General features: G+C 34.2%; 1 protein-coding gene across 2 annotated transcripts in view; it reads right to left on the bottom strand.

Moving 5' to 3' along the window:
• Window positions 1-14,027, bottom strand: part of LOC106135712 (apoptosis-stimulating of p53 protein 1) — a 267,044-nt gene that overhangs the window by 175,346 nt on the left and 77,671 nt on the right. For both annotated transcript variants that reach the window (XM_060948225.1, XM_060948227.1), the window contains exon 4: window positions 2,124-2,213. In XM_060948225.1, coding sequence (XP_060804208.1) covers window positions 2,124-2,213 — 90 coding nt within the window. The remainder of the gene's footprint in view (window positions 1-2,123; window positions 2,214-14,027) is intronic.

The raw sequence follows: 14,027 nt of genomic DNA, 5'->3' as shown, positions 1-14,027 counted from the left end.
TTGGCCGATCAACGTAGTAACATATTGCAAAAAATAAGGTTAAAATCGAAAATTCATAACATTCATTCAGTCCTGAAATACCTACTTAACATGAGTACTTACATTACTCTTTTGTATAATGAACTTTGAGTGCAAAGTTGAAAATACTCATTAGTAATTTACTTAAGTTTAGTACAAGTAAAATACTCACTAATAATAGACGAGAGTCGCTTCGTGCAAAATCTTGACTTAACCAATCCAGGGTCATGGTTATTCCTCTCTTAAGATGTGAGGTATCCGCCTATTACCAAGAGGAAGAAGATAGTAGTGCCAAGTACTGATGTGTGAGTAGTGATTAATTTCATTTTATGGCACCTGCAATTATCTGATACGTTGTAGAATCAAATAGGTTACGAACAAAACCTAATGCCTAAATGGGTACCTCAAGTGAAATACATCTAAGATGATAGTGACATAAATTATTGAGAAGAAAATTCCACCATAAGAACATCGTTTCATAGTAGCATAGAATTCGGAATAATGTTAAACAATAGAAGTGATAAATAATGGTGAATGAGACACCTTAACGTTTGAATATTGCTATAATATAATTGACAACTTTACATTGTATGCGATGCACGAAGACAACACATCATCCCGATTAGTTTCAATACATTATGGTATTTATTTACTGCCAGATATTATTCTGATTTCTATTCTAGCAAACATGAATCCCGGCTAACTTGCAATGCAACGAAAGTGCAGTTTATTTTTATAAGACGATAAGATTAGCATTCTGTGACTCGTACATCCGGCGTCGTCGGTCTTGCTCACAAATTGTCTCAGAGTTTACGGTCTTGGGCAAATAGTTTTAGTACTAAAAGGTAAAAAAAAGGTATCATACTTAGGTAGGTACCTGCGTGAGGAGAAAAAGCAAATATTTAGTTGGTTTTGGTCATAATGCGAGGCCAATTTTTTGGTGCAAGTCCAGTATGTTTTACGTGAAAAAATAGAAGAGTAATGAATGTGAGAGGCGTGATTTTTTAAGGTAATTATGTATTAAATTTTAAGCTGCTTCCATGTCTGATTGCGAAGAGAAAATATAGACTTGCAATTCTTCTTTTAGGCGATGGACTACCAATCTGTCGCTATTTGAACCTTTCAGTATTTTCGAGACTGGCTCTCTCTACCCCGTAAGGTACAAAGACGTGATTGTTCTAATACACATATGTATATCTGTATGTATGATCAGCATTCTTGAGAAAATCTTCCGAACAGTAATTCAGAATTCGATTTACAAATGTAGTATTATCACCAAATTAGATTCAACGGGTATCTATTGCGAGTGACATTTCAAGGGAGAGAAAAACTAATAATCCTGGGTCCCAATTCGAGGAAGTGACGTCATTAATCTTGCGACGATTGGCGGTAGTGGCAAGCAATTACTTAGCGAGGAAAAATATTAAAGTCTATTGTTTTGTTTGAGAAAGAAATTAAAGAATTTTGTAGACCCCCACTGTTATAACTATTGTGGGGAATATCAGCTTTTTATAATGGATCCATAGCAGAAACAGCGCTTATAGCTCCAATAGTCTGGCAATACATCAGAATTATGTGATTTAAGCTGATTTAAAAAATAACGACTGAAGGTATAGCACAGAGGTATAGTTTGTAGGTACTATTATATCATAATAAAAAGTAACGTATTTTTCCATTTATACACATAAATTAAATAAATATACAATATCCTTTTACGCATGTAGAAAAGAAAAATATAAGCATGTCGCTCACATTTCTTAAAATATTAGCTTGTAAAGAATGTGTTATCGCTTACTTACTACAAATAATTATTACAATTAATACGGCCTCTAATTAAGACGGCCTCTGTGGCGCAGCGGTAGTGCGCTTGTCTGTGTCACCGGAGGTCCCGGGTTCGAATCCCGGCCAGGGTATGATGAGAAACAAACTTTCTGATTGGCCAGGGTCTTGGATGTTTATCTATATAAGTATTTATTATAAAATATAGTATCGTTGAGTTAGTATCTCGTAACACAAGTCTCGAACTTACATCGAGGCTAACTCAATCTGTGTAATTTGTCCCGTATATATTTATTTATTTATATTTATTAATGGGTGAGACTCACCAGAATCCACATATTTGAGGACGAACTGCACGTCTGGTCCTAACGCCAATGCCACCTCTAAGGGTAACTCTGTGTCGCGCAGCACATGAACTGAAAGACGAAAAATCTAATATAAATATCGATTGTCGCACCATAGGTACCACAAATGTTTCCTAGCTGTTATTTGGTGCATAAATACATGCATTATTAATTGTTAAATATTTTCAAATAGAACCTCGTTGTTGTTTTTTTTTTTTTTTTTTTTTTTAATATTTTTTTTTATATGCTTAAGCATTGTGTTGGCTATGGTTTTCTATGATTCGGTTTTCTTGATATATTATAAACACAAGTCGCGCCGATGGGCACCTGCTATTTGATACAGGTAGAACCTCGTTGTTAAAAAAAAAAAATATAAACTTTAATATTTCATAAATTTTTCCAGTAATGGACTTCAAGCTGCTTGAATCAACAATACTAGGTTATAAAAATCCGGAGTATTTTAGAATAAGCCCGCGAGAATTTCGGGACATCTTCTCTTAGTTCCCCCCGTAGAAACTCCAATAAGAATCTTTACCCCAAATTAAGTCTCTCCACACCCAGCGGTTTGGGCTATGCGTTGTTTGTCAAACAGCCAGTTACTCAGTAAAGAAAGAGTTTTACATAAATAGATTTATTGGATCAATCAACAAATTTAATAACACAGTTTTTTTTTTCAATGTCTACTGTGAATAGAGCATAAAAACAATTGTGGATTTATATCAACATGTATTTATTATTGGTAGGTATATGTATTCAATTTATAACTATATCATTTTAAGTTATTTATTTTTGAACGAAAATAAAAAATTACGCACAATGTCAGAAAATTTCGATACTTCTTTTTTATATCACTTCAAAAACATTTCCCTATCTTGACGTACAAAACAATCGTCATTGTGTTATCGTCGAAAATTATTTGGCTAAAGCTAAAAGGAGAAAAATAACTTGACTGTAAATTTATTCCCTTTATATCTTGCAAACATACATACATATCATCACGTCTTTATCCCTTGCGGGGTAGACGGAGCCAACAGTCTTGAAAAGACTAAAAGGCCATGATCAGCTGTTTGGCTTAATGATAGAATTGAGATTCAAATAGGGACAGGTTGCTAGCCCATCGCCTAAAAGCAGAATTTATTTCTTGCTATATATATTTCCTTTTACTCGAATAAGTGAATTATAAATATTTTTTTAATATTATACAATTGTAAGTCAATAATAAAGATTATTTAATAAAATTACAACGAAGTCTTACATCTCACTCTTTCTAACGTGCTCATCATGTCTAGAAATTATTTGAGAAAGAAATGCTATACTTAATAAAGAATAAAATATAATTTGAGGCCAAATAATCTAAGAGGCGGCTCGAAGTAACAAAAGGGAACAAATCTTTAAAGCATTTGAATACAGCCCATTATGAGGGTCACAACGGCACCTACTCTTTGTGAAAGTAAAAGGATCGTAGTCAAAACAGGGGGAATCAGTATTGTGACAAAACAATAAGCCAAGTAATGGTGACAAAGTTGATTTCCACATTTGTTAGGTATTTATAGAGGGTTATTGGATAAGAGCAATTTTATATTCACGTCTAACTAGTTTTCTATTATACATACATATGGTCACGTATAGACGTGACCTCTGTTTACCTCGCAAGGGATATAGATCCCTTGCGAGGTAGACAGAGCCAACAGTCTTGAAAAGACTGAATGGCCTCGTTCAATTATTTGGCTTAGTGATAGAATTGAGATTCAAATAGTGACAGGTTGCTAGTTTTCTATTACTTTATTTACTATTCAGAAATGCCGTGTGACTCCCGGCATTTTAGAAAAGTACCACTCCATCTTTTTCCCATGTATGTCGTACAAGGAGGCTTAGGGATAAGCTTATAAACTTGACACTCTTTTTTAGACGCTGGACTAGCAACCTGTCACTATTTGAATCTCAATACTATCATTAAACCAAACAGCTGAACGTGGCCTAAAAGTCTTTTTAAGACTATTGGCTCTGTCTATCCCGAATGGGATATAGACAACCCTATGTACTTACGTTTGCATGTCTTACTACTTATTGGCGTTAGTTCCGGTAACATCCTCACCTTCCTGGAGAGGACAGACGCATAATAGCTTGAAATTTTATCTAGGTATCTGTAGGAGACTTTTAATTGACTCTCTTTTTCTATTATTTCTATTCTGACTTTTAACTTAGTCTTTTGCAATATGTGTAGAGTACAAATTTATTTTATTCTTTTTAGGATACATGAGTGCGTTTGACCTCAACATACCTAAAAATAGGAAGAACGATAATGTCTTGTTATATTCTTCGGTTATTATCTCTAACACAAGTCTCGAACTTACTTCGAGGCTGACTCAATATGTGCTATTTATTCAATCCGCCAAGACATTCCATATTTAAAATTAATAGTAGCCTTGCATATCTTGTAGAGCGATGGATTCATGCTTTAAGTTCGAAAGCGCCCTTGTTCAGCAAACAGTGATGATTAATGCTTATCTGTGACTGCAAGGAATGTAATTACAAACTATCTAACTACATATTTCATGTTTAACAAGAAACCAGTTACAAGCCCAAACAATATAAATTGGCGTCCTGTAGGTGAAGGATAACCTTGTTTTGCGAAATATAGCAGTTTGGGATCTACAGCCAATTTCTTTAGTTATTTGAAACAATGTCCAACAATGTTGAAAAATGCATTTATTTTTATATATTAAGAGAGTATGCAGTGATCGTGGTAAGTGGAAAGATTTAGTATCTGCCTACTCTTCCGGGGAAGAGGCGTGATGTATGAATGTATGATTTATGATGAATTTCACAAACTACAATAAACTTTATAGTGTTATTGCACCTTAAACCCTATGGCAGTGTTCTCGTGTAATGAAAATAATATGAACTTCAACAAACCTAATAGGGCTGCGTATTCCATCTGGTAATCCAAATTACTAAGAATCAGTCGGATTACTCGTATCACGTCTTTCAATCAATAATTAAAAATTAAGAGGACCCACTCTTCTACCTATTTATACATACACGAAAAATTTCTTATCCTTAGTTAATCTAGATTTTTCTTTATGATTAGGTCAATATGTGTTTATTTTTTATATATATTTTTGTATTTTATATTTATGTATTTATTTATATTTTTATTTAATCTTTTTATTGAGTTTAAATATTTGTTGGAACAGAGAATCATAGACATCCCTATCCAGAACAATTGCATGATCCCTGTATGTTTGTCTTATTCACGATCGCATAAACATTTTACAGCTTCGTAATAAAACGTCTCTTAACTAATGATTAAGACAACGAAGCTTCTGTGACACTTACAACTGAAGCAAGTTTATAAGACTAAGATTTTATTATTTAAGCATAATAGAGTCAACATAACTTAATCAAAAACTACTCGTATAATCATCTAAGTACATATTCGCTCGCTTAATTATAAAAAAAATTGAACAATTAATTCATTCATTCATACAATCACGTCTTTATCCCTTGCGGGGTAGACAAAAGCAGCAGTCCTGAAAAACTGATAGGCCACGTTAGGCTACGCTGTTACGCTTAATGATAGAATTGTGATTCAGATAGTGAAATTTAAACAATGAAGACAAAAAAAATAATTGAAAGATCGGAAAACTAGTGAGTTCAATTGATCCTTACTTTCAAACTAATATTATATAAGAGTTTGAAAAGAATTTGGTGTTACCGAACGATAATTAGAACTTTTGCATGAATTTTACGCATGAATTTAACAGGAATCTAAAAGTTTAGCTACCATAACTCCTGTCGTAAAAATCGGAGCAAATAATTATTGCTGCATGAGAAATTACGTGAATATTTTTCGCAGGTACTCAACAAAGTTGCAGGCAGGTCATAGATTTAAATAAAGATAAAATTAAAATAACAAAAGTAAAATGAAGGTTTAATTGGAAAAGGAAAGAGTGCAAGGTTCTCACGAGAATCATAATATTAGCTCCCCTTCGCTCCCGTCGCGTGCTTCTTTTAGGCACTAATTTCGAACAAACATTCCATTATTCACGAAATTATAGTTATTATGTAGGTAGTAATTTGCAGTGCAGTCCAGTGTATTAAGGGGATGCTATTCTTAATGATATTTGAAACTTTTTAGGAACACGGCTTCGCATTGAGTCAATTTCTTCAAATCCTCTCTTAGTTCATGCCTGCCCTGTAAAAAAGAATCTTCTTTCTCCTAGCGATAATCCTAGTTACTCCTGACCTATCTGCGTTTTGTGACCAATTGTGCTGAATTGAGGAACTGAAGTTTTAACTCTACTACATGTCTTCAAAGAGTTCTATTATCTCACACAGATGTACCGATGTACACACTCCAGGAATTGCACACACGTATTAATATAATATCATGCGTCTTTTGAGGCATAGCTACCTATTGCAATACTTGTTTAAATTACATATATTGCTTCATCTACAATCAATCTTCTTCATGCAAGCTTTAGGTTACTTCAGGATAAGGCTGACGTTTCGCCAGAACTTCCCCGATTTGATCAAGGTACGTACTTTTTGACCTTCTCATCCAATATTCCCATTTACACGCGCCTTCTTCTTTTTGGACTTCGTGTCGATGAAAATCAAATTTTTAGAACCGTAACGGTGACTGTCATCAGGTAAGTATGTAAATATATTTGTTGGATTATATAACCAAGAGGGACAAAAGTCATTTTAATTTAGTCGTTTAATTTAACATCATTAGAATAGAATAGATTTATTTTCAAAATTGGATACACTATATTATTGGATATATCTATAATACTGACGTCACATCACTTAAATGTAATCATAACTACCACCGCTTCCAAAGGCACATGTGTAGAAGAAGCGGCGGTACAAACTACACTGCAGCATTTTCACCGGACGTCAATTTACAAATAAAGATCTCTTTAATCTAAATAGTGAACACATTGTCATTTGCAGGAAGATCGTCTGCAAGGGCTCTGTAGTAAGAAATGACCTCTTAAGGGGCAGTTTCCGTGGGTCGGAGGGCGCGCAGATAGCAATCTTGATTAATTTCACGCAAAAACATGACCCGTTTGTTATTAAGTGCTGTTGTTTGTGCAACTTGCATTAATTAGGACCGTTTCATTTTGCTAGCTGTTACCCGCGGCGCCATTTACCCGGGAATTATCGAAAATGCGCTAAGTTTCAGATCATGTCCGATTGATACATAGATACACATATATAATCACATCTATATTCCTTGCAGGGTAGACAGGGCCAACAGTCTTGAAAAGACTTATAGCCACGTTCAGCTGTTTGGTTTATTGATATAATTGAGATTTAAATAGTAGCAGCTTGCTAGCCCATCGCTTAAAAGAAGAATCTAAAGTTAATAAGCCTATCTCTTAATCGCGTTTTACGACATCCATGAGAAAGAAATGAAGTGGTCCTATTCTTTTTTCAATTGGTGCGAGAACTACACGGTACCTACATATAATTCAGAAAAAATATTTCTATGGATTGACAGAAGGTAACGTAAGGCCATGAGGTACTGTTAACAATTATCGTAGGGTGATACTATTAAAGAGTATGCATTTTTCATTTAAATTTAATTTCAAGTTCACGCTAAGTAATTTCACAAACTCTTGCGGTCAATTGCATACGTGTATCTGCTAAGGATAGCATTCCTATTAGAATCAAAATGTAACCTAAAGCTAGTAACTGTATTATTTATATTTTGCACAGGACTTAAAGTTGTACAATACAAAATGAGATTCCCCAAAAAAAAAATATATATATTCACTCTCCCCTCTGTTTTACTTATAAATTGCAGATAATATTGATAGATAAGATAGAAGAAGACAGAAATATATCAACAGCAGCTGCCTACAAGAACCAATTTTGATTAACTCCAGCAAAAACGGAGGCGTTTGTTTTGACAGCTCTTCTGTTTGCGTTTAATTTACCGGCGATTTTCGGCGGTTTAATTTGTGGCTTATGAGCGATGATTAATATGGGAATAATTTGAACACAATGCCGTAATTTAAGCACATTCAGCTTCACAAAAATAACTCGAATCTCTCTCTTTAAAATTTTCCTAGCGTTTGTACTAGTGTTGTCGTCAATATTTAATATCGATAGCGATCTCAATTTTTAAAGATTACAATTATGGAACATGTTAGCTTAACTTGGGACTCTTCTTTTAGGCAATGGGCTAGCAACCTGTCACTATTTGAATCTCAATTCTATCATTAAGCCAAACAGCTGACCGTGGCCTTTTAGTCTTTTCAAGACTTTTAGCACTGTCTACCCCGCGAGTAAAATAGACGTGACTATATGTATGTATGTACAATTACGGATTCGGCAACACTATTTTACCGAGTTACGTACATATGTATGTATTGACGCAGCCAAGAGTTTATGATCTGTCTCATAAACATGAACATTTGAATAATATAATAAAATATATTGAATAATGAAGAAAATGCTGCAGTGCAGTTTGTTACCGCTTCTTCTACAATGACGCTTTGGAAGCGGCAGTAAACTTAGTTTTAAGTAACCAATGTTCTGAAACCAAACGTTTCGACAATTATTAAGCGATATGTAGTATCCTATAATAATTAATAAAATTTTAAACTTGAATTTGAATAAGGTACAATTAGTATACAAAAATGTACAAAAAATCTTTAATTTATATTATTTATGTCGTATGTAGCCGCAAGCCGGGATGCTGTTAATTGCATAAACCAGGTGATTTAAAGAGGTCACTGGTTCAAAATTTACATAAGATAATAATCGTATATATAAACACAAAACAATGGGGCCACATAAAATTAGTTATGGTCATATTGACCTCCAGACTCAGGGCAGGGTCAAATAGTAACGACAGTGAGTGGCCTCACGTCTTGTACGTTGTTTTATTGTATACTATATTTTGGCTGTGGTTTTGCTCATTTGAGAATTTCCATTTACTTTTGAAAGTCTATTCTATCTCTGTGCTATATTTCGTCCAAATCGGTACTGTATTTTTTGAGTTTATTCGTTGCAAACATAAATGCAAAAACACAAATCTGTTCTCTTTATAATATAAGTTTTAACTATATTTTGTTAAGAGATTTACTTCCATGTTCAGAAAGAGTAGCTTGTATTAATTATCTATATCATGTTATCATTATCTATATACATTAAAATTGAATTTAAATCGGTCATTTTTAATGTACGCACTACGCCATCGGGCAGCACAGCACCAAATAGCTGAACGTGACCTATCCTACTATATCCTGACTATATACCTATTGTGGTCAAATGCACTCAAATTGCTAATAATAAATAAATTGGGAGGTTACAGACAGACTTTTGCATTTATAAGAATAGATTAAAGGACCCAAGGCAGGAGTTAATATATACATACAAAAGTTAGCTATGAAATGTTAGTAAAGCGCGTGTTACAGACATAAGTTAAAAAAAAATAAACGGGAAAGTCTCGAATACTACTCTCATACTGTATATAAGTACGTTTCTTATCTGTTGTTATTTTTAACCGCTGTATAATAAACAAGCCAGGGCTGCAATCGATCAGACGTCTTGTACCTTAATTACTAAAGATAATGTACAGTGAACAACAAAAGTTCGGTACACTAGCTTGCCTGCAGCTTTGCTCGTGCGCATTTAGTGCCATCTACAAAAGAATACAGGTTTTTCGCAAATCCCACGGGAACGAAGTTAGTTTTACTAAGTTATTATAGGGTCTAAATAATCTGGTAAATTTCACTTTATTACCCAGTTTTCACTAGATACGGTACCCATTTTTGGTGATACTAGTTAGACAATTCAAACAATTTACAAACATGAACAAAACGACGCCTTTTCTTGGAGAAAAAGAAAGAAACTACATCTTTCTACTTGCAATAGTCCAAGCATACTTCTTTGTTACAAAGCGATTATTCAAAAATTTGCGCTACTGCATTTTTAATTTTAAATAAAGAAAAATTAATGCGTAAACAATTATTTTATTGTTAAGAAAGCCAAAAAAATATATTAATAAGAGTAAGTATTGTAACTAAAAAATCCCAAATCCGTCTCTGTTGAGGCCTTTTGCAGTGTTGTACACGCACTGTAAATATTTATGAAGGCTCGATAATATTCCCCTCGCGAAATTGAGGCCAGACAACCCTGAAATACCATTAAAAGCATGTGCACACTAATGTTATCGCAGCCATCGCTTCATACACATGTTGTAAATAAATTGTAAATGTAGAATAACCTTTATATAGGCATTACATTCGTACATAGAATTTTTAATTTAGATATTAATTCACGAAATTGATCATACTGGTCCTTTAAATTTTCATATGATGGCATGTGTATGCGTAGGTACATTCTTTCTCCGATCTTTGCGGTTTCCTGCAGGCACTATCTGCTACTATACTTCGGTTCCCGTTTACCATAGCGCAACCATATCAATATACTTATCCTTTTGTTTGTAAACCATTAACACACACACATAGACTACTTTTTTCGCGGAATTCATCAGGAGCGGAGTCCCACACAAAAACTAAAAGATAATACATTGCTTGTATAAAATTAGCTTTGCTTTTACTGTGCACAGCCCTTATATATTTACTTTTACTACCGAAACGTAACAAGAACATCCGCACTATGAAAATAATGAGGTAAGGAATATTTTAACAACCCTTTTTATACCGACTATTAAAATCCTCCATACGCATAATATCTGTTCTGTAAAATATTATCTTGATTCACTTTTGAGTTTTATAAAATAATATTAAATACTGATCAAAGGAGCGGTAGACTCTCTTAACTGCAGTTAAAAATTATTTATAAATGTGTATATTTGTTTGTTTGTAACTTGTTCATGCTTTAACTGTTTTTTTTTTATTATAAACGAATTTTCAATTTTTCATCCACGTTCAGCTGCATGGATTTATGATAGAATTGAGTCGCCTTTAACGACATCCATGGGAAAGATATGGAGTGGTTCTATTCTGAAGTGCTGGAAACCACACGGCTATTACAAACATTTTTATTCAATTTTATCATAAAGCCAGCACAACACAACAGCACAAAACAAAACAGCTTAACGAGCCCTTTCAGTCTTTTCAAGACTGTTGGCTTTGTCTACTCAGCAATGCATATTAGGCGTATGAACATTTTTATCAACACTATTACAAGAACAGATGACGCAAAAGTACTATAAACGAGATGGATATCACATTATAATCCCTTCATGGGTAACTTTAATGTGCTCACCGATTAATTTCATTGCACAGATTATATATAAACCGATTTTAATTGACATTGTCAATACCACTCTACTGAAGTACAGTCGTTAACGGAATTGTTATTGAAATTATTACTTTGGAAGAATTGTTTTGCTTAAATGTTCGCTGTAAAAACTGCAGCGCCGTGATGATCCAGTTAAAATATAGGGAATGTAGAAATGACACCTTAACAAAATCGTTCAGCCACGCGAACGAAGTTGTGGGCATCAGCTCAATTAGTCGTCGGCTTCGGTTTGGTTAAATTTTTATAGAATCAAATCACCTATAAGGTGAAGATGCGATTGGGAACACACTTAGATGACCAAAATGGTACATTTTTTTTAAATATCTGGCACTAAAGCTTCTTCATATAAAAGAATATTATGGAAGTACATACATACATATAATCACGTCTATATCCATTGCGGGGTAGACAGAGCCAACAATCTTATAAAGACTGATATGCTAAGTTCAGCTGTTTGGGTTATTGATAGAATTGAGAATCAAATAGCGACAGGTTGCTAGCCCATCGCCTAAAAGAAGAATCTCAAGTTTATAGTCATATTCCTTAGTCGCCTTAAACAACATCCAGGGGAATAAGACTGAGTGTTCCTATTCGTTTTTTTATTGGTGCTGGTAACCACGCGGCACTATTTTGTAAGTACTTTTTCTTTTCCTCCTACCTTTTATATCTCCTTTTTCGATATTTCTGTGCAATAAAAAAGCTAAAAGCTATTATTGAACATTAAATATCAAAACTTTTGTCCGCCATCATACCAAGCCGGCAAGGTAGCGATTTATGCTCAACGCGTGTAAGAGTGAAAATGACATTTCGGATGGTTTCCCACGGGCGGCGCGCAATTACAGATACCAGATGCCTACTTTTTGCGTCGCGCCGATCAAAGGATCGAAGGCCGAGCAACAGATACGCTATCTGATTGACTTTTTCGGATTTTTGAGCACCTTGGGATAACTGGTGTCTCTGTTCCATCATAACGTATTCTCGGTAGTATTCTGAGCACAGATTGCAGAAGTCAACATTGAACATGAACATTGGAACATGAACAACAATTACTTTTAATCCCACGTGGTGTTAGAGCCTTGTTACCATCGGCTCTGTCTTCCCCGTAAGGGATGAAGAAGCGTTGTATACCTACATGTATGTAGATGGTCACATCTCTTCTTCAAATTCTAATTGTAAGTTATTTGAGTACTGTTCACTATCTTACAAAGTAAAAAAGCAAGAAATAACGTTATTACTGGGAGAATTTTATCTAAAACCCTTTAATCTGAATATTGACTTTGTAACTTCAAAAAGGTAAGTCATTGCGTCATAACGCCATCAAGAACAGCCATCACAATTTGTCTATATTACCTGAACTCATGGTAGCATTAGAAGTCATGCAATCTGCGATTGTCAACGCTTTGACACACTGGCATGCCTAATGGAAGGGTAATGCCCAATACCGCTACATTGTGCAACAGCCCTATCTTATTTGCATCATCGAGTTTGACGGAGATTTTGTAGCAATAGTTATTTTTTCAATCACTATTAAACTCCGTATCTTTCCTTTGGGTGTTGTTTATAACTTGGAATTATTTTTGTAAGCCACATAGGTTAGAAAACTGTCACTATTTGAATCTCAATCCCATTATTGAGCCATACAGCTGAACGTGGCCTTGAAGTCTTTTCAAGACTGTTGGCTCTATCTCCCGCGCAAGATATATACGTGACTATATGTATGTATGTATGTATCTTTATACTATTAAATGCTCCCATTTAATCTTTGACTTCAAAAGGTAGAAATGTAGCAGAGTGGCGCAGTGGAAGCGTGCTGGGCCTATAACCTATAATAAAACCAACGGATACGTGACAACTACTAACTTTATTGATCCGAAATACATCCTAAACAAGTGACGCTAGACAAATATTCATTTTTTTTATTCCTGAGGCATCGTTATACTCTTTATATTATAATCATTATTTCTACAGTTTCAGGAATCTCGTTTACATACATACATACATAAACTCACGCCTCTTTCCCAATCTCGTTTACCAATGACAATATACTCCTAAACTACTAAAAATTCCGTTAATTTTCGGTCACTAAGTAATTTTCACCTGAACGTCCCCGATTTGTTCATGACACGTTCGTTTAAGTGCAAAAGTCATTTAGAAAAATTCTCAACTTGGTTCATCTGTCACCGCCTACGACATTTTCCGAAATTATTAAGTTCCTATTTATGGATTTTTCTATTTTAATCTGTCGGAAAGCACGAGTCTGATATTATAATAACCAAATCGTTTAAAAGTTAAATTAAGTTTGAAACTGCACTGAAAAAGCAGCACAACAAAGTCCGACGTAACATTTTCTAAATAAACGTCCCACGGCATAAAATAATAGCGATACAGAGAAATAACTTATGTCTTTTCTTATTATATAGGAATCACTTTTTTTTAAGAATGTTGAATTTGAATTAGTAAAAGTAAAAGAATACTCGTAAATCCCATTTCAAGTTTTTGAGTATCCAAACAAAAATAAATCACTGATTGTATTGATGATTTATTTCTTGCTTCCTTTGAATAACGAAAATAAAAAAAAGATACGTGCCAACCACG

Source organism: Amyelois transitella, chromosome 15 (genome assembly GCF_032362555.1).
Source record: "Amyelois transitella isolate CPQ chromosome 15, ilAmyTran1.1, whole genome shotgun sequence".
Classification (NCBI taxonomy): domain Eukaryota; kingdom Metazoa; phylum Arthropoda; class Insecta; order Lepidoptera; family Pyralidae; genus Amyelois; species Amyelois transitella.
The sequence above is the reverse complement of the archived record's forward strand: the minus strand, read 5'-3'. Positions and strand labels throughout refer to the sequence as shown.